Source organism: Microcebus murinus, chromosome 25, assembly GCF_040939455.1.
Source record: "Microcebus murinus isolate Inina chromosome 25, M.murinus_Inina_mat1.0, whole genome shotgun sequence".
Classification (NCBI taxonomy): Eukaryota; Metazoa; Chordata; class Mammalia; order Primates; family Cheirogaleidae; genus Microcebus; species Microcebus murinus.
In genome coordinates, this window is record NC_134128.1 from 25,821,350 (window position 1) to 25,847,315 (window position 25,966).

At 55.1% G+C, this 25,966-nt stretch overlaps 1 protein-coding gene across 4 annotated transcripts in view; it reads left to right on the forward strand.

Moving 5' to 3' along the window:
* Positions 1-25,966, forward strand: part of DIP2C (disco interacting protein 2 homolog C) — a 187,091-nt gene that overhangs the window by 88,799 nt on the left and 72,326 nt on the right. For 2 of the 4 annotated variants that reach the window (XM_075997603.1, XM_075997604.1), the window contains exons 2-7: positions 232-303; positions 2,511-2,678; positions 8,938-9,048; positions 16,470-16,595; positions 24,128-24,337; positions 24,953-25,087. In XM_075997603.1, the coding sequence (XP_075853718.1) occupies positions 232-303; positions 2,511-2,678; positions 8,938-9,048; positions 16,470-16,595; positions 24,128-24,337; positions 24,953-25,087 (822 nt within the window). The remainder of the gene's footprint in view (positions 1-231; positions 304-2,510; positions 2,679-8,937; positions 9,049-16,469; positions 16,596-24,127; positions 24,338-24,952; positions 25,088-25,966) is intronic. The other 2 variants (XM_075997605.1, XM_075997606.1) reach the window with 1 other exon arrangement.

Below are 25,966 nucleotides of genomic sequence, written 5' to 3' on the forward strand. Positions count from 1 at the left end.
CAAGACCGAGCGAGAAGCGGCTGGGAACAGACACGCGTTTGGCCAAGGAGGTTCGTGTAACTTAAACGCCGTGGGTTTGGCTGAGGGCAGGGAGGAATCGAGGTGAATGATGTGCTTTCCATTAGAATTCAAACCGTGAGCGGAACAAAAGCCACAGCCGTTTACACCTGTTGTCTTAGGGTGCCCTCCGCCTGCTGAAGCTGCTCTGAGCATGTTTTCCTTCTCTTGCAGGCGACATCACACAGAAAGGCTACGAAAAGAAGAGGTCGAAGCTGATCGGCGCCTACCTCCCCCAGCCTCCGAGTACGTAACCCCGATAAGTGCACGTCTAGTTTTGAGCCTCGACCGCAACCTGCAGGAGGGAGACCCGGGAGCGAGTCCTTCCTTAGCCCCAAGCCCTGTGGGGGAGGCCACGTGTGTGCCGTGCACATGCCTCGCGGCTAATTCTGTGTACGGTTCTCGTGATTCTTGTGACCCATAGGAGGCACGTGATTTTTTTTTTCCGTAAAAGTGCCTAACACAACAATAGGCGCTTCATCTATAGGTAGAGATCAGCAGTACGTTGATGACTTTAAAATGTCATCATAAAAAATACAAGGGCCTTTGCGATCTAAACGTGACTTTTGGTTCAGCGAGTTGCTTATTGCTACTGATTATGGTTTAAGTCAATCCGAGATGTTGCTGACGTCACAGGACTGGAAATCCAGACAAAACGCAGTGACACCCTGCCTGGGGCTCTGAATCGTGAAGGTCGTTGAGTTTTGAGTCGTGGCTGTAAAACGTGCATTGCAGATTCTTCTAAAGTGCAACAGTCTGTTTCCGGGTAGCATGTTGCACGTGCGTGTTTGCAGACTCTCTGCACTTGAGCGAGGTTCGGAGACTGACCTCACGCGGGACCCCTGACTCCTCCGTTCCCACGGAAGCTCCCACAGGTCGAGGGTGACCCCGAGAATTTTCTCGGCCCTAAGAGCCGCTCAGAGCTAAAGCAGGCAACAAAAAAGGACGGCGACATAAACTTTAAAGGCGCAGACGGAGCTGTGTAGTTCTCACTGCTGAAATGGGAATTTCAGAGGTGTAGGTGCACGTATACCTACACCTGCACGGACCCCAGCCCCGCTCTCCCCGGGCTGACTCCTCCCGGGGACCCCGTTAGACGGCAGGAGGGTTTCCGGGGCTCCTGCTCCGGCAACCTCTATGTGTGGAATTTCGATTTTGTGTGTGTGCCTTTCCCCGGGTTTGAAGATGGTTGGTGGACAGGTGGTCTGTCGGAGCGGATGGGGCCACGTCATCCTGCGCTGCTTCTGCCTGGGGGGAGCATGCGGTCGGCTGAGCCCTTGTGAGGGGCGAGTGTGGCAGAGGACGTGGTGGTGGCCTGTCCCCCTTGTCCCCTGTCCCCAGCAGAGCCCTGGCGCTGGCTGTGCCTGCCGGGACACCGGTGAATTCCCCCTGCCGGGCGGGGACCCTGCATCCCGGGGGGCCCTTGCGTCCGGGGGAGGGGGGGCCTTGTGTCCGGGAGGGACCCTCGCGTCCCGTGGGGGGGGGGCCTCGTGTCCGGGTGGGGCCGGGGCCCTTGCGTGGGGGGGGGCGGCCCTTGCATCCTGGGGGGGCCCTTGCATCCGGTAGGGGCCCTTGTGTCCCCAGGGGGGCGTCCCTTGCATCCCGGTGGGGGGGGGGCCTTGCGTCCCGGCGGGGGCCCTTGCGTCCGGTAGGGGCCCTTGCGTCCCCAGGGGGGGGCCTTGCGTCCCGGGTGGGGGCCCTTGCGTCTGGTAGGGGCCCTTGCGTCCCCAGGGGGGGGCCTTGCGTCCCCAGGGGGGGGCCTTGCGTCCCGGCGGGGGCCCTTGCGTCCGGTAGGGGCCCTTGCGTCCCCAGGGGGGGCCCTTGCGTCCCGGGTGGGGGCCCTTGCGTCCCGGGTGGGGGCCCTTGCGTCCCCGGGTGGGGCCCTTGCGTCCCCGGGTGGGGCCCTTGCGTCCCCGGGTGGGGCCCTTGCGTCTGGTAGGGGGCCCTTGCGTCTCGGCGGGGGCCCTTGCGTCTAGTAGGGGCCTTTGCATCCCGGGTGGGGCCCTTGCGTCTGGTAGGGGCCCTTGCGTCCCGGCGGGGACCCTTGCGTCTGGTAGGGGCCCTTGTGTCCCTGGGCGGGGGCCCTTGCGTCCCCGGGCGGGGGCCCTTGCGTCCCCGGGCGGGGGCCCTTGCGTCTGGCGGGGCCCTTGCGTCTGGCGGGGCCCTTGCGTCTGGCGGGGCCCTTGCGTCCGGGCGGGGCCGGGGGCCGGCTGCGGGCGGTCGGGAGACGCTGTAGGGTCTTAGTTTCCGCGCCGCGCCAAACGAAAGCGAAACAGAGGCCACGCCGGGCCTTCCCGGAGGACGGTTCCCGGCCGCGGCCGTGCCGGGTCGCGGTCCCCGCGGCGGTCCGTGTGCCGCGGTTCTGCATGGGGGCGGCAGCTCTGCTCAGCGCTGTAACAAATTAAAAAAAAACTAAAGTCTGAATTAATTAGTTTTTTTTCGGCTTGTTACAGCAGCGAACGGAGCTGCCGTGGTCCGGTGTAGACTGCAGCCCGGCGACGGAGCCCCGAGGAGAACGTTCCGCGCCGCCCACGTCGGGGTGTGCGACGTCCGAGAAGCCGCGGCCCGGGAGCGGGCGGCCAGCGCCGCGGGGAACCGGCCTCTGTTTTACTTTCGTTTCGGTGAGCGCTGCTGCGGCGAGGGCGCGGAGCCCCGGGGCAGGGCGCGGACCCCGGGCCACTCTGCGGGCCGCGGCGTTGGGGACACACGGGGACCGTGCCCAGAGTGCGCGCCACACGGCACCCCCAAGTCACAGCCCCGGGGCAGAGCGCGGACCCCGGGCCACTCTGCGGGGCCGTGGCGTTGGGGACACGCGGGGACCGTGCCCAGAGTGCGCGCCACACGGCACCCCCAAGTCACAGCCCCGGGGCAGAGCGCGGACTCTGGGCCACTCTGCGGGGCCGCGGCGTTGGGGACACTCGGGGACCGTGCCCAGAGTGCGCGCCACACGGCACACCCAAGTCACAGCCCCGGGGCAGGGCGCGGACCCTGGGCCACTCTGCGCAGTCCGTGGTGTTGGGGACACGCGGGGACCGTGCCCAGAGTGCGCGCCACACGGCACCCCCAAGTCACGGCCCCGGGGCAGGGCGCGGACCCTGGGCCACTCTGCGGGGCCGCGGCGTTGGGGACACGCGGGGACCGTGCCCAGAGTGCGCGCCACACGGCACCCCCAAGTCACGGCCCCGGGGCAGGGCGAGGACCCTGGGCCACTCTGCGGGGCCGCGGCGTTGGGGACACGCGGGGACCGTGCCCAGAGTGCACGCCACACGGCACCCCCAAGTCAGTCCCGGGACAGGGCACGGACCCTGGGCCACTCTGCGGGCCGTGGCGTTGGGGACACGTGGGGACCGTGCCCAGAGTGCTCGCCACACACGGCACCCCCAAGTCACAGTCCCGGGGCAGGGCGCAGCCCCCGAGTCACTCTGTGTGGCCGTGGTGTTGGGGACACGCAGGGACCATGCCCAGAGTGCGCGCCACACACGGCACCCCCCAAGTCACGGTCAGGGGCAGGGCGCAGCCCCCGAGCCACTCTGTGTGGCCGTGGTGTTGGGGACACGCAGGGACCGTGCCCAGAGTGCACGGCACACACGGCACCCCCCAAGTCACGGTCAGGGGCAGGGCTCGGCCCCTGCGCCACTCTTCGCAGTCGTGGTGTTGGGGACATGCAGGGACTGTGCCCAGAGTGCATGGCACACACGGCACCCCCAAAATCACAGTCCTGGGGAGTCGGGGGCCCATCTGGGTGTTTCCTGGTAAAACAGAAAGTCCCGTTAGATCAGTTCTATCCTCTCAGTCGGGGCACCACCTACGGGGCACTGGGGAAGGAAGAACGCACGGCAAGTTACAAAATTCTTAAAGTCGTGGGTCATCTACCAATTGCCATCTTGTAGCCGGACATCTAGGTAAAGAGTGACCCATTAGGCCAGGCGCGGTGGCTCACGCCTGTCATCCCAACACTCTGGGAGGCCGAGGCAGGAGGATTGCTCAAGGTCAGGAGTTCGAGACCAGCCTGAGCAAGAGTGAGACACCCCGTCTCTACTAAGAATAGAAAGAAATTAGCTGCACAGCTAAAAATATATAGAAAAAACTAGCCAGGAATGGTGGTGCATGCCTGCAGTGCCAGCTACTCGGGAGGCTGAGGCAGGAGGATCACTTGAGCACAGGAGTCTGAGGTTGCTGTGAGCTAGGCTGACGCCACAGCACTCACTCTAGCCGGGGCCTTGCTTACCTGGCTGTGTTTAAACCGAGGTGCCCGGCCCCTGCGTGAGCCTTGAGAGATCGGTTGCTGGGTCAGGCGTGTCTCCCAGGCCTGTCCTGGGGTAGGGGGCAAGGCGGCCTCACCTGCCCATCCAGCTCCTGTCTCACCTGTGGGTCAGGTGACCGCTGCAGCTTTTCGCAGCTCCAGGTTTCCATCCTGGGCATGAACTGGAGACGGCGGCAGCTTCTGCGTTTCCGTCCTGAGTTTGCTGCTGTGCAGGTGCTGGCTTTTGTCTGGAGGTCACAGAAACCTCTCCTCGGGGCCCTGGGGCGGGAGGTGGATTCTGTTTGCATGGCGGGATTATCAAGAAGGAACATGTGAGTGCCGGGCGCTGCCGTGGGCACAGGCACTCGGTGCCACGGGGCTCCGCGAGTTGGGGGCGGGCAGCTAGGCATGCAATACGCCGTGGGCTCAGGATGGTGTCCAGGAGCCCCCGGGGGACCTGGCTGCAGACGGCAAGGCGGGACGGTGACAGTTGCCAGGGACCTTCAGATCCCGCAGAATGCAGCGCAGTGCGGGGGTGGGGCGGCCTCCCGTGGACGACTCCTTCCCAGCCCCGAGTGGGCATGCGTGACCCGACACCCCTCCCGTGACACGGCGGGTCTTTGCCAGCTGTCCTGAGAATGGGTTTTCAGTCGAGGTTCCCGAGCCGAGTGTAGTTACAGATTGAGCCTCAGCGTCGAGAATAGTAAGCGGCGTTCGAGTGTCTCGCTCTCCGTGTCACCAGGAAGGCCCCAGTCCCCTCACGGTAGCCGAGAGCCACCCGCTGCCGCCCAGGGCACGATTCCACTGGGGACACGTGCGCACCTACGGCTTCTGTTGCCAGGACGCACCTTGGGGCCACCTCGAGTCTCACTTGGGACCAGGTTGGGTGAAAGTTAGTGGACGGATTATGCGCCCTGAACTCTAGTTCCTTTTTATTGATTGATTGATGGATTGAGACAGAGTCTTGCTCTGTTGCCTGGGCTAGAGTGCCGTGGTGCAGCCTAGCTCACAGCAACCTGAAACTCCTGGGCTCAAGCAATCCTCCTGCCTCAGCCTCCCGAGCAGCTGGGACTACAGGCATGCGCCACCATGCCCAGCTAATTTTTTCCATATATTTTTAGTTGGCCAATTAATATCTTTCTGTTTTTAGCAGAGAGACAGAGTCTCGCTCTTGCTCAGGCTGGTTTCAAAATCCTAAGCTCAAATAATCCGCCCGCCTTGGCCTCCCGGAGTGCTAGGATGACAGGCTCGAGCCACTGTGCCCGGCCATCCAGTTCCTTTGAACGTCTTAGTGCTGGCCACCTGTGGACACGCTCATCTTCCCGTGTGTTTTTGTTCATTTACTTTAGAAATTGCTCTTTCACCTCCGCCTTTCAGCTTGTAAGAGTAAATATCCCCAATGTCTGTGAGCAAAACTAGCCCTCTGAGGACAGACGTGTGAGGTCTGTGACAGACCCGCAGCAGCCCACGCCGTTAGGTGGCATCTGTGGGCCCCACGGAAAGTTCAGGGCTAGGAGCGATGGCAGGAAGCCTGTTCTCGTGAACTACTGTGTTTCCCTGAAAACAAGACAGGGTCTTATATCTATTTTTCCTCAAGAAGACACCCTAGGGCTTATTTTTAGGGCATGTGTTATTTTTTTTAAGTATAGTACAACCATCTACATCGATTCAAATAGAGTTGAGTCGTCATCTTCTGGATCATCATCACAACTCTCCAAACCCCGAATCCCATCCTGAATGTCTTGTGACTCTATTTCCTTTAGAACCACTGGCCCCAATCTCTCCTGTCAAGCATTAGAGCTCTCACGGGGTAGATGAGGAAGGCTGCTCGTCTTCTTTCCCGCTCCACAACAACACGCATGGGTTGTGCAGATGCGCTGCGCAGCCACGCCCGTCACTAGGGCTTATTTTCGGGGTAGGGCTTACTGCGCAAATGCTTAGAAATCCCGCTAGGGCTTATTTTGTGGGTAGGTCTTATTTTCGAGGAAACACGGTAGTACTGGCGACGGTACTGACATCAACAGCTAAACATTTAAGACAATCAGGCCTCTGGTTATTCCTGGCAGTTTGAAAAAATGTGCGTTTAGCTCTGTTTCTGCCCAAAGTGCGCTAAGATGTCAGTGATCGTATGAAGAAACCCCCAGGGTGAGCGAGTGGGGGAGCCTGGCAGGTGTTTGTGGGGTCGAGGTGAGGAGCCCTGACCCCTCGCAGAGTGACGTGGAGGAAGCTGGGAGAACCCATAAAACAAGCCCCAGCGGGATGTCTAAGCATGTGCGCAATAGAAGCCCCACCCCAAAAATAAGACCTAGCGATGGGCGTGGCTGCGCGGCGTGTCTGCACAACCCACGCATGTCCCAACGGTTCTAGAGGAAATAGAGTCGCGCAAGACATTCAGGATGGGATTTGGGGTTTGGAGAGTTGTGATGATGATCCAGAAGACGACAACTCAATTCTATTTGAATCATTGTAGATGGTTGTACCGTACTTAAAAAAAACACATGCCCTGAAAAAAAGCCCCAGGGTGTCTTCTTGAGGAAAAATAGATATAAGACCCTGTCTTATTTTGGGGGAAACACGGTAGTAGTTGGCACAGCCGTCAGCTCGACCTTCACTCCACCGTGTTGGGAAGGTTCAGCGTCCTCCTGGCCGTCTGGACCTGAGTGATACGTAGCTGTTAGCTGTCGTCATTCTCTGCCCTCCTGAAGAAGCTACTTGAGGTCCCCCCTTTGGGTGTGAGTGTAAGGGAAGAAAGGGGACTCGGAGGAACGAGCCCCATACTGCCTGGCAGGTCTGGGTGCTGCAGGACTTTAAGGAAAAAAAAAAAGATATTGAATCACAGAATTACCACTCACTTGTCCGTGTTTGGCCGGGGGCGAGAAGGGCGTGGGGAAGCATTTTCCAGATCTGTTGGGCTATCTCGAAAGGGTCAGCCGTAGACTATCGAAAGCCAAGATGGAGGGGGCGACAGGTACGATATTGAGAGCAGAGTCATCAGACAGGTGCGACAGGCAGGTGTTTGTGGCCCTGCTGACCCAGCAGGGGAGAATCCATATGTGGCCCTGAGGACGGGGGTGGTGACCACAGGACATGGGGAGAGACGTCCACGTCGCGGACAGAAGGCGGCTTTTAGGAGGCCGTTTTACGAGGCTCCTACGAGGAGGAGCTTGCGAGGTCTTGCCCTCTGTGGGCAAGACCTGGAAGGTGTTTGGCAGCTGCAAACTGCTCGGTCATCAAGAACTGCTCATTAACGATTTCAGTGTGCTCGCTGAACGAAGAGCTGTGGGATCTGACAGAACCACAGCGTAGGGGCTGCTGTGACAGTTCTAACGCGTTGGCCACGTGTGTGGGACCCACAGACACACTGTTGGAAGGCAGGTGCTGCGGGGGTCACAGTGGTAAGAGGAACGCTAAATCCACAGTGTAGACAGCGTTGTGGGAGCCGCCAAGGGGAACCAGGGACTGTGGCCCTTTTTTGGTTAAATTTTTTATGTCCGATTTGCTGTCAGTCGAGTGTTACGGTTCCTTTTTCTTAAGAAGCAACCCTTAGTGGTTAATGCTCACCATCACAGAGCTTATTTCTTAACCACGATGGTTGAATCTTGCCCGGCGACACTTGTTTTTACCCGGACCGTGTTTTTGTGATCTGAGCATAATCGGTGCCCCACAGGCAGGTTCGATCAGCTCTTTGACTGATCCCCGTGAATCGCTCTTGCCTGACCACCCATGTCAGTGTTTCCTGTAATTCATCAAAGCCGTGTTCAGATAGGACTTGTCAAAATACTCAGTCTTGCACGGAGTGGGTTTCGGGAGAGTCGCCTCGAAATCAACAAAGCTGGGAGCTCGTGCTGCATCCTGGTGGCTGAGTCATGTCGCTAAAACATCCCGCAAGGTTTATTCTAAAGTTAACTTCAATTTGCTGATAAGTGCAATTTTTACTTTTCTAAAGAATTCTTTTTTTTTTTTTTTTTTTTTGAGACAGAGGCTCACTTTGTTGCCCAGGCTAGAGTGAGTGCCATGGCGTCAGCCTAGCTCACAGCAACCTCAAACTCCTGGGCTCAAGCGATCCTGCTGCCTCAGCCTCCCGAGTAGCTGGGACCACAGGCATGCGACACAACGCCCGGTTAATTTTTTCTATATATATATTAGTTGGCCAATTAACTTCTTTCTATTTATGGTGGAGACGGAGTCTCGCTCTTGCTCAGGCTGGTTTCGAACTCCTGACCTGGAGCGATCCTCCCGTCTCGGCCTCCCAGAGTGCTGGGATGACAGGCGTGAGCCACCGCGCCCGGCCTAAAGAATTCGTAAGACCCTTCCTGTGTGTGCATTTGCTAAGAGAGCTCAGGACTTGATTCTGTCTCGGCCTCCGTTTCTCTCCCCTAACTCCGGAGCGTCCGTTCGTTGCTCGAGGCTGTCTTCCCCTGACGTGGGCACTTGGGACCCAAAGCAGCACAGGCCGCGAGTTGGCGCAGCGTGGCCGTCCCACGTTTGGTGTGGGGGGGGGCCTCCCCTCCCGCCCTGCTGGGGAGCGAAGCGAGTCACTGCCGCGTCCTCCCCAGGGACGTGCCTCGCGGCGCCAGCCGACTCCACGGCCTGGCGGGGCCGCGCCCTCACTCTGCTGTTCTCTCTCTCGCACCCAGGGGTGGACCAGGCTTTGCCTCAAGAGCGCCGGGCGCCGGTTACGCCTTCCTCCTCCTCCCGCTACCACCGCCGGCGGTCCTCAGGCTCCAGAGATGAGCGCTACCGGTCAGGTAAGGCGGGGCCGGGCCGGGGCCGGGCGCGCGACCACAGGTGTGGGGCAGACGCGCTGCACGCTGGACTTGGCGCGGACAGCACCCACCTCCTGCATGGGCCTGCCCTCTCAGGTAGGCGGTGCCTGCCGTGAATAGCGCCGTCCACTCTCTAGAACAGGCGTCCTCAAACTTTTTAAACAGGGGCCCAGTTCACTGTCCCTCAAGACCGTTGGAGGGCCAGACTATAGTTTAAAAAAACTATGAACAAATTCCTATGCACACTGGCACATATCTTATTTTGAAGCAAAAAAAAAAAAAAAAACCAAACGGGCAAAAACACCCGCCTGTGGCTCTCGGGCCGTAGTTTGAGGATGCCTCATTTAGAATGTCATGATTAAAAAGGCGGTAATCTCTCGTGAGCTGAATTTTGCTCATATTTTTGTGTGTTACTGTTAAACAGTTGACTTTATTTTTTATAATCTTGGTTGCTAGTATATGTTTTTTCCCTTTTTTTAATCTTCAGTGACTTCTTTTTTAAGTGCAGTTTTCCGAAAAGAAACAAAAAATCCTTAAACTTTCACACGTCCGTGTGGATTTCCTCTTTGTGTTTAGGAGCTGTCTGCGAGGGGCTGTGGCCGTCACCTGGGGTTGGCCGGCTTCAGTTTCTGAATTTAGCGACAGAAAATTAATATTTCCATTACTTTTTGTTGAGAGTTTTTCCCCCAAAATGTAGATTAAAATTGATTCTTCTTTTTCCATATTATTTTTTTCCTATTTATTTTCTCTTTTTAATTTTTTTTGCAGCACACATCACACCTAGGAATGCAATTGATTCTTATTGTTTCCCTGATTGCAATTTTTAAAAGAAAATTACCTGTAAATTTCGTTGTTCTTGCTGGGACTGCGGTTCAGGGCACGTGTGGACCGGCGGTGACGGTGGCTCGAACTACAACAGCATTCACGTGTCACTCTGTATCTTTCAAAGTGCTCTTCCCAGGCATTCTCACTCAGTTTCTAGGATGAGCAGGTGAAGCGGCTATTGTCTCATGTGTCAGAAGGGGAAACTGAGGCTCAGATTAAGGGGTCATCTGGTTCCGAGTTCACTCTCTGTGTAGAGTTCTCCAGCCACCCAAGTAAAGCTGTGAAATACCGTGCTGCCTTCTCGTCCGTGGTACCCGCTGCGGTCATCACCACCTGGCTTTCGTCTGTCTACGTGTCTATGCCTCAGTCTCGTCCCTACTTTGGGTCATCCGCCTGTTTACCTGTATCTTCCATTTGTCCATCCGCCACCTACTTACCTACCCAGCTAATGGTCATCCGTCTGTTCATCCACCTATATCTTCCACCTGTCCATCTGTCCATCCATCTGCCACCTACTTATGTACCTGTCAGCCACCCATCTGTTCATCCACCTGCATCTTCCATCCATCTACCACCTACCTACCTGTCAGCCACCTGTCTGTTCATCCATCTGTATCTTCCATCCATCCATCCATCTACCACCTACCTGTCAGCCACCCATCTGTTCATCCATCTGTATCTTCCATCCATCTATCCATCCATCTGCCACCTACTTACCTACCTGTCAGCCACCCATCTGTTCATCCACCTGCATCTTCCATCCATCCATCTATCCATCCATCTGCCACCTACTTACCTACCTGTCAGCCACCCATCTGTTCATCCACCTGCATCTTCCATCCATCCATCTATCCATCCATCTATCCATCTGTCCTCTGTCTTTTCATCCATCAGCCACCTGCCTACCTACTTACCTCCTCCCGTAAGAAGGTGAGCCCCACAAAGGCAGGGCCTTTGTTCGTTCATGTAGGCTGAACACCTAAATTATTGGCTCCTGTTTTTTGAAGGAAGGAAGAAGAGGGAACAAAGCACTTTGGTGGGAGGAGCGAGAAAGCAGCTGGGGCGGGCTGGATCGCGGAGCATCTTGCGCGTCTTGCCTGGGAAATCGTACCTCACCCTTTGGATGGAGGGGCTCGGGGAGCCAGTTTAGGGTTTGGAGATGCTTCCCCAGAACATTGCGGGGCGAGGATTAGGCGTGGAGGAACCCGAAACACCCGAGATTGGTGTGTGTTTGGAGGTGAGTCAGGACCAGAGGGCTTTGAGGTTCACTTAGAAGACGGTGACTGCAGGACCTCGTGGCCGAGTGGACGGGCGTGAGAGGGAGTTGAGGGGACTCCCAGACGCCTGAGGTCTACACCTGCGCAGGTGATGGTCTCCACCTCTGCACCTGTTTCTCTGCTGCCACCTGTTCATCTGATGGATGAACAGATGGGTGGCTGATAGGTAGGTAAGTAGGTGGTGAATGGATAGATAGATGGAAGATACAGGTGGGGTAGATACAGGGAAGATACAGGTGGATGAACAGATGGGTGGCTGATAGGTAGGTAAGTAGGTGGTGAATGGATAGATGGATGGAAGATACAGGTGGGGTAGATACAGATACAGGGAAGATACAGATGGATGGATGGATGGAAGGTACAGGTGGATGAACAGATGGGTGGCTGATGGGTAGGTAAGTAGGTGGTGAATGGATAGATGGATGGAAGATACAGGTGGGGTAGATACAGATACAGGGAAGATACAGGTGGATGAACAGATGGGTGGCTGACAGGTTAAGTAGGGGGTGGGTGGGTGGATGGATGGATGGATGGATGGATGGAAGGAAGATACAGATGGGGTTCCTGCTTACGGGTTAAAGACGGTGGGTTTGCCGTGGCTGCTTGCCTACCGTGTAGACGACGTCACGAGGGTTGCGACAAGCCGATAGACTATAGCTGACTTTCTCAGAGAGTATTCTCACGTGTCGTTTTAAAAAACAAATGGTGAGATACAAGGAGCTCATTTCGGTCTGTCGCCAGCGTACGTGCTTCAGAATTTTCTGGTTCTTTTTCTCCTGGGCCGGCTTGGAAGACGGAAGACTCTCACGGGGAAAGTTTGCCGTCCTCAGGAGTTGCTCGCTGGGACTGCGACCACTCACCTGGCAGCAGAGACATCTGGTTATACCAGCCGAGAAGAGAAACAAGTCTGTTGTCTCTTCCATCACTGACCTGATTAACCGTCACTCTTGTCAGCCATGTGGTCTCTGAGTTAGTCTCTCCTGGCTGTATCTTTCCATTTCATTTTAAATCTACGACCTCACGCTGTAATGAACTCTTAGAATTCTGTATGATAGCAATGCACCTTTCTTCTTTTTAAATAGCTTTTCTTTTGAGGCCGGGTGCGGTGGCTCACGCCTGTAATCCTAGCACTCTGGGAGGCCGAGGCAGGAGGATCGCTCAAGGTCAGGAGTTCAGGACCAGCCTGAGCAAGAGTGAGACCCCGTCTCTACTAAAAAATAGAAAGAAATTAATTGGCCAACTAAAAAATACATACAAAAAATCAGCCGGACATGGTGGCGCATGCCTGTAGTCCCAGCTACTCGGGAGGCTGAGGCAGGAGGATCACTTGAGCCGAGGAGTTTGAGGTTGCTGTGAGCTAGGCTGACGCCACGGCACTCAAGCCCAGGCAACAGACCGAGACTCTGTCTCTCAAAAAAAAAAAAAAAAAAAAAAAAACTTGCTTTTGGCCGGGCGCTGTGGCTCACGCCTGTAATCCTAGCTCTTGGGAGGCCGAGGCGGGCGGATTGCTCAAGGTCAGGAGTTCAAAACCAGCCTGAGCAAGAGCGAGACCCCGTCTCTACTATAAATAGAAAGAAATTAATTGGCCAACTGATATATATATATAAAATTAGCCGGGCATGGTGGCGCATGCCTGTAGTCCCAGCTACCCGGGAGGCTGAGGCAGAAGGATCACTCGAGCCCAGGAGTTTGAGGTTGCTGTGAGCTAGGCTGACGCCACGGCACTCACTCTAGCCTGGACAACAAAGCGAGACTCTGTCTCAAAAAAAAAAAAAACAAAACTTGCTTTTGGAGTGTAAGTTTGACTTGGGAAGTGAATGAGTGAACAGTAATACATCAGACTATATTAGGACATTTTATTGCCTTTGCAAAGTCTGAACTAGAGCTTAAATTCTAGTGTTTTTTTTTCTAAACACCCTTTCCAACCCATAACCCTAGAAGAAAAAAACCTTGAGATTTGTGTTGCATGCATTCCAACCAAGACTGCCCGTGACAAGGAAGAATATTAAAACTCACATGCAGCCTGCCGTTTCCTAATATGGCTAGACCTGTTTGTCTTTTTATGAGCTTAGAAACGGCTGTAACAGGCACTTCTCACACGTTGCGTGTGTGTGCGCAGACGGTGGCTGCTGCCTGGGAGACCAGGAGCTCGGTCTCAGCCCTGCTGCCCTTAACCTAGAACTTGCCACTAGCCTGCGTCCCTCCAGGGCGGCGAGCCTCAGAGTCCAGGGTCCCCTGTGGGATCCTGAGACCTTCCAGAAGCATCCGTGAGGCCAGACCGCTGCCCGAGCTGCTCCATCAGCTCTGCCTTCTCCACTCCCACCTGTTCCGCGTTCCGGCAGCCGGTGGATTCCGTGATTGTGGAAGGGCGCTGTGTTCTAAAAGTTTTCTTCCGTTTACTTTCAAATACTACAGACACCAAGCTGTCAACCCCGTCAGCAAAAGCTGTTCAATTTCGGGGCAAGTTTTAGAAGAGTTTAAATTGTTCTTTGGGGCAAGGAGTTTGAGAGTCACTGTCTTAAGATGTTTTTGAACGAGTTGGAGAAAACGTGAACTGGAAGCCCCTGCGCCTGGACCGTCCCTGACGCTGGCTTTGGGCTGATGGTAGAACTTGACGGTCTGAATCGTGACGTCAGGCTCTGGGACTGGACTTGCTGTCCCGTCGTTCGACAGGTGTGCAGACCGGCTCATGTCCCAGGCACTCTGTGCTGCAGGTGAGACAGAAACACAGAAAGGTTTGTCCCGTTAGGGTTACCCTGTAGCGAGTTCTTCCCTTGTGCTAAAGAGCTTGATTTTTCTAGATTGAGAAGGTTTGTCTTTCTTGAGTCAAGACTTGGATTTGGGTTGACTGAGTTCAAGGCGGTCCCCGCTGTGTGACCTGTGTTCTCTCTGAACCGCTCCGTCCTTCCATCGTTGGTTCTGCCGCGACGGTGCCGTTTCCTGACTTCCTCGAGAGAGGGGTGATCCGGGCCAGGCCGTGGAGCCGGCTCAGCGCCCCCACCGCGGGAGACGCGGGCCCCATCTGTGTAGGGCCGCTCTGTCCAACACGGCAGCCAGGGACCACACGGGACCTTTTACATTCAAATCAGCGACGATTAAATTAAACGTTGCAATCGTCCTGCTGCTGCTCCGGCCAATTCCAGGCAGGCGGCTGCCACGCCAGATGGTGCGGCTTGGCCCCGCCGGCCAGCGCCCCTGCGCCCTGCCACGCGCGCTGCTCTGGGCCGGGGCCGAGGGCCCGAGGCCGAAGTCGGGGCGTGAAGGTCTGTGGGTCTCACGCTGAAGAAAGGAAGTGCGATCCCGATGCCTGCGCCGCCTCATTTAAACAGGGAATTTTAGAAATATCAGCGTAGCAGAGACGTGCGGGATAGATTGGTTGGGTTGGTTCGGGTTCTTATCTGAAAGCAGGAACAGGTTATGAGGCTAAAAATAAAAAAATTTTTAAATTTTTTTATAAAAATTTATATTTTTTTAATTTTTTATAAAAATTTATAAAAAATAAATTTTCAGGCAAAAAAACCTGAATCAAAATGCACGGGTGCGGTGAAGATGGCACTTGGAAAGAAATTGGAAGTCTCAAATGTTTGTGTCAAACGCTAAGAAGAGATCCTGGAAACTGATGAAATAGGGATGTAACTTGAGATTTTAGAAAAGAAAAATTAAGTCTGTAGAGACGGGAATTCAGAAGATAATGAAGAGAATAAAATGAAATGGGCGACACGGAGACTTCCGGGTTCCAGCCTGGGGCGCGAGGAGCTGGAATGTCGGCACACTTGTCCCCCGAGAACGGAGCTGAACCCCTGCGACCCGTGTGCGTGTGCATGTGCGTGTGCGTGCACGGTGCGGCCGTGTCCCGGCTGACGTCTGCAGGAGGCGGCGGCGGCTGAATCCGGCCACGGCCGAGCCCTGCTCCGAACGTCCGCGCTTCCCGCGGGGTCTGGGCGTCTGCGGGCTCGGAGTTCCCGGGAGCAGCACGGCCGGGTTCAAGCCCTCGCATCGCCGCCCACCAGGTTTAGGGCTCTGTTTCCCCGTTGGCAAGACGGGAATGGTACGAGTGCCGCCTCGGGGTGGTGAGAACGTCCCGAGGGTCGTCTGCGACTTACAGCTGGTTCCCTGCTGGTCTTCTCTGATCCCACCAAATGAGACTCACCCCGTCCCTCCCCGATGAGACCCCGTCCCTCCCCGATGAGACCCCATCCCTCCCCGATGAGACCCCGTGCCCGGTCTCCCCTTGCCCTGTCTGTCTCTGTCGTGTCCCGTCAGATTCTCCACCGCCTTGGCTGTCAGTCACCCGTCTACCGCCCGTCCGTCCGCAGTTGCACTGCGTCCCCTCTCCACCGTGTCCCAGCCCCGAGGGCCTGCCGTGCGGAGCGGGCGTGCGGTGAACATGTGTGCTGTTCACATGTGGGTATCCGAGCGGTGCCCTACATGGTGCCCGTGACTGAGCACGCGGTGACGTGAGCCGTGACCGTCACCGAGTTGCCAACTGCATGAGGTGTACATGCCTCCCTCAGCGGCACAGCCGGGGGGTGTGAGGCTTAAGCCCGTGATTTGTAAGGAGAGCCCCAAAGACCGAGGTCCTTCCCCAGGAAAAGTCACAGAGCTGCTCACAGACAGTGTTTGATGGTTTATGTAGATTCTGCGGTCATAGAACAAATTCCGTGTTTCCCGAAAATAAGACAGGGTCTTATGTTTGTTTTTCCTCAAGAAGGACACCCTGGGGCTTATCTTCAGGGCATGTGTTACTTTTTTTTAAGTGCGGTACAACCATCTACATTGATTCAAATAGAGTTGAGTCGTCGTCTTCTGGAACATCATCCTCACTCTGCAAACCCCGAATCCCATCCTGAATGTCTTGCGACTCTATTTCCTTTAGCACCACTGGCCCCAATCTCTCACGTCGAGCAATAGAGCTCTCACGGGGCAGATGAGAAGGGCTGCTCGTCGTCTTTCCCGCTCCCAGACGACATGCATGGGTTGTGCAGATGCGCTGCGTAGCCACGCCCACCACTAGGGCTTATTTTTGGGGTGGGGCTTCTATTGCACAAATGCTTAGAAATCCTACTAGGGGGTATTTTATGGGTAGGTCTTATTTTCAGGGAAACATGGTAATTGCAAGCCTGTGAGTGAATTTTAACGTCTTTTCCCTGGAGCTTTCCAACTCGCAGGTTCAAACTCCTCGTCTGCCCCTGCCCACCCGCGGGCAAGTTACGGAAGGAGCACGGTCAGACGTGGGGCCTTGTGGGCTCGACCTTGTGGGCGGGGTGGTGATGGCTCGCTCTCTCTCTCTCTCTCTTGCAGATGTGCACACGGAGGCCGTCCAGGCCGCGCTCGCCAAGCACAAGGAGAGGAAGATGGCGGTGCCCATGCCGTCCAAGCGCAGGTCTCTGGTCGTGCAGACCTCGATGGATGCCTACACCCCCCCAGGTGAGCCTCGGGGTCCCCTGCCTGCTTCCTGCACGTGCTGGTTTGTCACGGTGCTGAGTGACCACGGGCCCTGCAGTCAGGTTTTTAGCTTTCAAAATAACGGTGCTATAATCCAGATTCTGTGAGCCAGACATCTAAATTAACAGTGTGTAAATTAACATAAATTGGAAAGGAAAGTGAACATTACTATGGGTGTATCTGTCCAAAATGCATATTTTAAACTCACCAAGATTCAAACATACAATAGACGCTTTTAAAATCTCATAGCCGTCTATTCGTTTAATTCCTCGTATGGAAAAGAGAAGAGTTTGTGCCTCTTTTAGTTATGATTGAAATTAGACTTTCTGCTTAGACTGGTGTATACGTACTCTGTAGTCTTTATAACATAAATGGTGCTACATTGTTGCATTGCCTGAGAACAAAAGTGAATCAGACAATTCAGGCAGTTACTTGAATCAGGGCTGCCAAACTCTGCCCGTGAAGTGCTAGTTAGCATTTTGGTACCCGTAGGTGGTAGGTCTCTGTCGCAACTACTCAACTCTGCTGTTGGGGCGTAGAAGTGGCCGTAGGCAATGTCGGTGAATGGGTGTGACCAGGCACCAATAAAACTTTATTGACAAAAACAGGCAGCGGACCAGACTTGGTCCACACACCTGCCAACCCCTGATCCTGTATGATTGAAGGTAATTGCCATTTATTTATATTTCCATTAAGTGATACTGCTTCTATTTAACCTTCAATTTTGGAGAACTACTCACATCCCCCATTATGTTCTGCCCAAGTAATTATAAACTGTATCTCGTGGCCTTCAAAACCAAAGTGAAGCAGAGAGTTGAATTATTCGGGTATCTCTTGGAAACAAGCAGGATTGAACCTACTTACTTGATGTTTCGTCCTGTGATTTTGGTTCTGACATTCATGTCATCGTTGCAAGGATTGCTTGAGTCTAGGAGCTCAAGACCAGTCTGGGCAACATAGTGAGATCCCATCTGTACGAAAAAATTTAAAAATTGGCTGGGCTGTGGTGGTGTGCACCTGTGGTCCCAAGCTACCTGGGAGGCTGAGGCAGGAGGATCGCCTGAGCCCAGGAGTTTGAGGCTGCAGTGAGCTGTGATCACACCATTGCTCTCTAGCCTGGGTGACAGAGTGAGAGCTTGTCTTTAAAAAAAAAAAAAAAAAATATTGGACACGTACAACATTTTCTGGAGTATTTTTATATTTTTGAGTTCATCGCGGAGTGTTGGCAAGCGGTGGGGTGATGGACGCACCTCGTTTCAGCTGTGGTGAAGTGTGCAGAGACATCTCGAGCTCCTCTTTCGCATTCACCTTGATGTGCGTTTGAAAGTGAAACCACTGAGCTTTTTAGAACAGAACTTAAGTGCGTTCTTTTGGGTTTCTGTTATTTTTAATTTTTGGACAAATGTTCTTCATCTCAAGACTACACTATTCCGTAGGCGAGGGGGTCCTTTCTGCTAATGGGCTTAGCCCTCCCTACTTTCTTTTATGTCAGGCCGCAGAACATTATTTGAGACTATTTAAAAATAATACGCTTCATCCTGCTTGGTTTATGGTTGGAATTGGCCAAGGTTTATAATACGGTAAAAAAAAAATTTTTGTGTGTTTTTTGTATAACACACAAAATGGGCTTACAAGGATAACAACCCGCTTAAAATATTTTCAAACCAGATCTTTGGAACTAGGCAGTGTTCGGGGAAACAGGCATTTTTCCGCCTGGTTTACAGGAGAAGCGATGAGCTTAACACGCATGTAGCCGCGTGACGACTCACGTGTGAGCGTATGTCGCATGTTGAGACCGTCGGCCCGGGAAATGTTACTGGGTCGGGTTGTACGTGGCAAAAAGCAAACCTTGTCACGCAAATGTCTTGCAAAATACAGAAACACAACTGGCAACATTACCGCGATGGAACATTTGCGTTCAATCAGGCGGCTGGCATTTTCACGTGAACCATTTAATACATTTAGTGAGCGGTTGTCGAGAGTCCTGGTGGTGCCACACGGGACGGTTCTGTGGGATCGTAAAAGTCCCTGCCGTCGTCATGGAGGGTTTTACTCACGGACTGCCCTGTGCTCGGTGGCCGTCTGCGTGTTCACGCCGCACTCGGACAGGATCGAAGCTCCCTTCTCCGCCCGTCCTCCTTGGTTGCCGGGAGCGGTGGTTAGAATCCTCTCCTGCCCATCGCTCTTCAGAAAACACTGACGTTTACAGTGTCTGGGAAAACTATAACCGGGAGTGCCGTAACGCTCGTCTTCCACTGGTGAGACTTCCGTGTGGCGGTAGAGTTGCAAGAATAGCTGAGACTTCTGCTTCCAGCCGCAATGAAATCACCGGCGGCCGACCGCCCGGCCCCTCTGAGCAGCTGCAAAGCCCCGCGGAACGGAGGAGGCCGCCGTCCTCAGCTGGGGCCCCGAGCACGGGAGGGGCGTGTGGGGCGAGCTGTGACGTGCAGGTGTGAGGCCGTGTGTGGGGCTGACCTCGGTGTTCGCTACAGCAGAAGACGGGGTTCTCGAATCTGCCCTCATAAACATTCAATCAGGGAATCCGTTGCAATATGTCAAAGGTCTAAAAGAGTGAATACTGGCGCTGAGCAGAGAAAGGGAAAAATATTATTTTAGTAATGGAGATAAGGGAGTTTCAGATTCTGCATGTTGAGCTTGAAAGTTGTCGCCACTCCATCCTAATAATGTGTAAAAACCTGAACAAACTGGAAAAAAAAAATCAACAGGTGTTAGATTTGTGGGAAAAGTACCGTCACAGGGCAAAGTGCTGTCCCCAAAATCGGAGAGAGAGGCGGGTGGACCCAGGATCACAGCAAACTGGAGCAGAAAGTCCGTGGGAACCAGAACGTCCTCGAGGGACCGGAAAACCTGGACTGTGATGAGCGAGAGCCGCGGGCCGGTGGGGACCTGTCTGGGAGCCGCACGCCAGGCGGGCTTGGTCACACGGGGTCCCCATGGGACTTACCTCCATGAGCTCAACCCGGTTCCCCAAGTATTAATAAATAATGTCAAAAAGGTCCCCTGTGCTTCCGGCAGGGGAGGGAGAGGACCGCCTTGACCCTGCCTGGGCCCCCTTAGCGGGGTCTGCCTTCGGGAGGGCGGGTTGGCTAGAGACCCCCCTGCCGGGGTTTTATCAGTTTCCACCTGGCCCCGGGGAGGAAACGTCCAACCCTAACCCCACACTGACGGTCAAAGAGAGCACAGCTAACAAGAGCAGAATATCCAAGAACTGGGGGACGGCTACAGAGAAGCGTATCGTGCACGACGAGAACGCCAGGAGAAGAAAGGGGAAGGGGAACAGAAGAAAGATTTAAAATGATGACGGCTGAGAATTTGCACAAATGAGCATCAGACACCAAACCCCGCAGATCCAGGAAGCTCGGAGAACACCAGGCAGGATAAACGGAGAAGACAAAACAAAACCAAAAAGCAACAAAGGAAAACACTACACCCTAGGCATGGCGTCCTCAAAGTTCGGAGTATCAAAGATAAAAAATCCCGGCAGAAGCCGGAGGAAAAATCATTTAACCTGTAGGGACCAAAGATGAGGATTACCTTCAACTCCTCAAACTGTGAACGCAGGAAGAAAATGGAGTGGGATGTTCAAAGTGTTGACGGGGAGGAGGAAAAGCACCAACCTAAGTTCTGCACTCTGCAAGATTGTCTTTTTTTTTTTTTTGAAATTGACGAAGGCCAGGCATGCTGGCCCACGCCTGTAATGCTAGCACTCTGGGAGGCCGAGGCAGGAGGATCGTTAGACCTCAGGAGTTCGAGACCAGCCTGAGCAAGAGCGAGATCCCATCTCTACTAAAAATAGAAAGAAATTAGCTGGACAACTAAAAATATATAGAAAAAGGAAATTAACCCTAAGCCTAATCCTAGCCCCATGGTGGCACGTGCCTGTAGTTCCAGCTACTCGGGAGGCTGAGGCGGGAGGATCGCTTAAGCCCAGGAGTTGGAGGTTGCTGTGAGCCAGGCTGATGCCATGGCGCTCTAGCCCGGGCAACAGAGCGAGACTGAGCCTCAAAAAGAAAAAGAAAAAAAAAAAATTCTCAAATTGATGTAAAACACTGGGTTCCAGATCCCAGAAGTTCAGTGAACCTGCCCAGGCAGAACAAGTAGACAAAAGGGTCTCACCTAGTTTCACAGTAGTCTGAGTGCTGAAATCCAAAGATGAAGAGGAAACCTAGACCGTTAATCAGGAGAAAAGACACAATGGCAGGAGAACAGCCGTTCGAATGATGAGTGACTGCATCGAGATACGGGAGGGGCCGGGAGGCAGTGGGAAGACGGCTCCCTGAACTCGCGGCCGGCGAAGCGTCCTTTGTACACGGGGCTGAGATGACGCAGCTGGAGGAGACCCGAGAGCCCGGAGAGTCACCACCAGAGCTTCGCCGCAGACCCGCAAGCCTGTCCTTCAGGCTGATCTCGAGTAACGCCGGATGAGAAGTTAGTGCTATAAAAGGAAGGAACACCGCACGTAGTAAACAGCTGGGTATAAACAGAAGAGCCTGTTTTTCCCTGACAATTTTCTCTGAAACAACCGTTGCACAAAAGGCGAGGACGGGATGAGTGGAATAGAGCTGCCGTGTGCGGGTGACGTCCGTGGAGCCGGAAGCCGGCGTGGAGAGCAGCGGTGAGCAGCCGTCAGTCGTGCCCTACTGACGGGGGAGGGAGGGAGGGAGGCCGTGTTTTCAGCTCTGGTGCAACCTGACCCCAGCCAGGATGTATATGTGGCTCGTTAGCATGAGGGTAACCACCGAGGGTTAGTGTAGGTAAGAACTTAACAGAGGCGTAAAATTGGAAACTCTTTAGGGGAGTTTGACGAATAAAAATTAAAGGTCAGAAAAAAATTAACTCGGGAACAAAAAATCGGAGGAGTGAATGGAAAGCTTCAAAATATTTAGAGGTAAACCCCCTCATTAACGATGACAAGAAATGTCAGTGGACCAAACGCACAGTTAAAATGTAGCATTCTCAGGATGAAAAAGGAAGATACATCTATTAACATATATTACCTACAGGGGAGATCTGTTTAAATAGAAAAACACAGCTGGTTTTAAAATTGTGCAAAACACACAGCGAAAGCATCAAGCATAAGGTGAACGAATCCATATTAACATCAGACAAAATAGACAAAGTATCGCAAGATACAAAGAAGGACGTTACATGGCAGAACAATGAGCAGTTCATCAGGAAGACGGAACAGAGGATGTTCATATGCTGAGGAGCCGACCATGATGTGATTTATAAACAGAAATATAATAGAGGGAGACGTGGAAACACCCACATGGTATTTGGAGATTTTTTAATACTCTCCTTAAGTAATTGTATGAAACTTGACCAGAAAAAGGGAGGAAGATCTAAACTGTGCTGTCAGTCAGCTCAGTTAGACAGCCACACCGACCGTGGCCGGGCACCACATTGACTTTTACTGCCTGCCTTGAGGTTTAATTTGCATCCCATGGGATTAATTCACAGCTAGTGTGTGATTCCGTGATTTTTGGTGAACCTTGGCTATAGCCGGGTTGGAGCCTTTTCACCCCACCCTACACAGCCCTGGAGCCACGGACGTGCTCTGCTCGTGTCTAGATTTTCTGGACATTTTAAATAAGTAAAAACTACTCATATTCTTTACACTTCCTTTAGCGTACTGTTTCTGAAGTTTGTCCAAGTTGTTCACTTCTTGCTGTCGAGTTCTCTTAGATGGATTTGTTGTCACGTTTTGTTTATCCATTCCCCGGTCGATGTCTGTTCACACTGTTTCCCATTTCTGGCTGTTAGGAATGTTGTCGTCAACATTTTGTGTGCATGCTTTTGTTTGTACATAAATTTCGTTTATCTTGGGTAGGTGCCTAGGAGTAGAATTGTTGAATATTGTTGTAAGTTTATATTTAACTTTTAAGAGACTGCCAAATTGTTTCCAAAATTCCTATCCTGTTTTATACTCCGACCAGTACTGCACGAACATGCCAGTTTCTCTGTGTCATCACCAGCAATTGGTATTATTGTCTGTGTTTTTATTTTATCTATTTTGATGGATGTGAAATAGTATCTCGTTGTGGTTTTGGTGTGCATTTCCCTGACAACTAACGATGCTGAGCATCTTCTAAGTGCTTATTAGCCATTTGTTTTTATTTATTTATATTTAATTTATTTTTTTCTGAGACAGAGTCTCACTTTGTTGCTCAGGCTAGAGTGAGTGCCGTGGCGTCAGCCTAGCTCACAGCAACCTCAGACTCCTGGGCTCAAGCAATCCTCCTGCCTCAGCCTCCTGAGTAGCTGGGCTAATTTTTTCTATGTATATTAGTTGGCCAATTAATTTCTTTCTATTTATAGTAGAGACGGGGTCTCGCTCTTGCTCAGGCTGGTTTTGAACTCCTGACCTAGAGCGATCCACCCACCTCAGCCTCCCAGAGTGCTAGGATTGCAGGCGTGAGCCACTGCGCCTGGCCAACCATTTGTTTTTATATTCATTGGTGAAATTAGCCGGGCATGGTGGTGCATGCCCATAGTCCCAGCTACTCGGGAGGCTGAGGCAGGAGGATCGCCTGAGCCCAGGAGTTTGAGGTTGCTGTGAGCTAGGCTGACACCATGGCACTCACTCTAGCCTGGGCAACACAGTGAGACTCTGTCTCTAGAACAAACAAAAAAATGGATTCCGAACGGTGGTGTGACATCTCAGAGGTGTTCAAAGCTGGGTACGTGGGTGGTGGGTTTGCCGTGGGGCGTGGAGAGGGCGGGGACGGGGCGGTGGGTTTGCCGTGGGGCATGGAGAGGGCGGGGACGGGGAGGACGGGGCAGTGGGTTTGCCGTGGGGCGTGGAGAGGGCGGGGGGGGGGGGGGGGGGGACAGGGCGGTGGGTTTGCCATGGGGCGTGGAGAGGGTGGGGGTGGGGAGGACTGGGCGGTGGGTTTGCCGTGGGGCATGGAGAGGGCGGGGACGGGGAGGACGGGGCAGTGGGTTTGCCGTGGGGCGTGGAGAGGGCGGGGGGGGGGGGGGGGGGGACAGGGCGGGGGGGGGGGGGGACAGGGCGGTGGGTTTGCCGTGGGGCGTGGAGAGGGTGGGGGTGGGGAGGACTGGGCGGTGGGTTTGCCGTGGGGCGTGGAGAGGGTGGGGGTGGGGAGGACTGGGCGGTGGGTTTGCTGTGGGGCGTGGAGAGGGGGGGGTGGGGAGGACTGGGCGGTGGGTTTGCCGTGGGGCGTGGAGAGGGTGGGGGTGGGGAGGACTGGGCGGTGGGTTTGCCGTGGGGCGTGGAGAGGGTGGGGGTGGGGAGGACTGGGCGGTGGGTTTGCTGTGGGGCGTGGAGAGGGGGGGGTGGGGAGGACTGGGCGGTGGGTTTGCCATGGGGCGTGGAGAGGGTGGGGGTGGGGAGGACTGGGCGGTGGGTTTGCTGTGGGGCGTGGAGAGGGTGGGGACGGGAGGACGGGGCGGTGGGTCCGCTCTGGGGTGTGGAGGGCATGGGGGACGGGCGGCCTCCCGGCCGGCCGACAGCGAGCGCCTCTCTGTGCCAGACACCTCCTCGGGCTCGGACGACGAGGGCTCGGTGCAGGGCGACTCCCAGGGCACCCCGACCTCCAGCCAGGGCAGCATCAACATGGAGCACTGGATCAGCCAGGCCATGCACGGCTCCACCACCTCCACCACCTCCTCCTCCTCCACGCAGAGCGGCGGCAGCGGCGCCGCCCACCGGCTGGCCGACGTCCTGGCCCAGACCCACATCGGTGAGCGCCAGCGCCGCGTCCTCCTCGCTGCCCGTCCGCGCGGAGCCCTCCGGCCCCGCGGTGCTGTGGCCGACGGTTTCGGGGGGCTGTGGCTCGCCGCACCCCGGCCTCCCCCGCACCCCGGCCTCCCCCGCACCCCGGCCTCCCCCACGCGGGAATGCGGGGCTCTGTGTTGGGGAAGGAATCCCCGAGAGCAGTCCTTACAGCAACTTGCAGCCCCATCTGCTCACGTGCTTGCTCCTTGCTTCCGCTGAAAGATGCCCCTAAACCAGATGTGAATACCGTGTCTCCCCGAAAACAAGACAGGGCTTATTTCCGGGGCTTATTTTCGGGGGATGTGTCATTTTCCCCTCAAAGCCTCAGCTTGCAGCACACACGGGGTGGCCGGGACCTGACGGGGGGAGCCGGCCTTGTTGATGGGGCTGCCCGCACCTTCCCGGTCCCCTCTGGGACAGCAGCTGTCACGACGGGGCAGAGGAGAAGGGCTGCTTGTGTTTCTCACCTTACGTTGCAGAAGGGCGAGGCCGCCCACGTTGAACTTGCTGGCCGTGGCTCACGTGGCCTCTGGAGCAGCCGCCGGGGCCAGGGCCCACCTCACGCTGTGCTTCTTTGCAGAGAACCACTCCGCGCCCCCCGACGTGACCACGTACGCACCCGAGCACGCCGTGCCGGCCGAGCGGCCGCAGGGCTCCACCGCCTCCCGGACGGCGCCCAAGTACGGCAACGCCGAGCTCATGGAGACGGGGGACGGTAGGTCCGGGCCGAGGCACTCCGGCCCCCCGGGGACTGTCCCTGCGGTCCCGGTCCCTGCCGTGGCGCCACGTGGCTGAGTCTTGCGTCCCGTCAACGCCGGCCTCGGTGGTGCCCGTGATCGACCAGAGGCAGCCGAGGGAAGTCCGCCCTCACCACCCCGCCCCTCCAGCCCTTGAGCTGGGCACGTCCCGACCACAGGGGCCCAGAGTAACATGACTCGGACTTTATATTTCTGTTTGTGCTGCTCTCCTTAAGCCCCAGTCCTTCCCGGGGAGCTGAGGGTGAGAGTAGGATCCGACAACAAGGCAAAGTCTGTCTGTCGCAAGACGGGACGTGTGGCCCCCTGGGCCACCTCTGCCCGAGACTCCGTCACTCTGGGCCCCTTCCCGGCCCAGAGTTGGTGCCCGGCCGGTGCCTGCCGGGCCACCCTGGCCTTGGAGGACAAGCTTGGTCTCGTGGGGTGGCGGGGCCGTCTGGGTCCTCCCTCTCGCTGGTTGATTTTGGATGATTTATCTTGAAATTTTAAAACTCTGTGGCCTTTTCGGCTATCTGTTCATTTAGTTTATTTTCAAAAGGACACGACATGCATCGCTGTAAGAAATAAACGCGGCTGGGTGCGGCGGCTCACGCCTGTCATCCCAGCACTCTGGGAGGCCGAGGCGGGAGGATTGCTCGAGGTCAGGAGTTCGAAACCAGCCTGAGCAAGAGCGAGACCCTGTCTCTACTATAAATAGAAATAAATTAATTGGCCAACTAATATATATAAATGAGCTGGGCATGGTGGCGCATGCCTATAGTCCCAGCTACTGGGGAGGCTGAAGCAGGAGGATCGCTTGAGCCCAGGAGTTTGAGGTTGCTGTGAGCTAGGCTGACGCC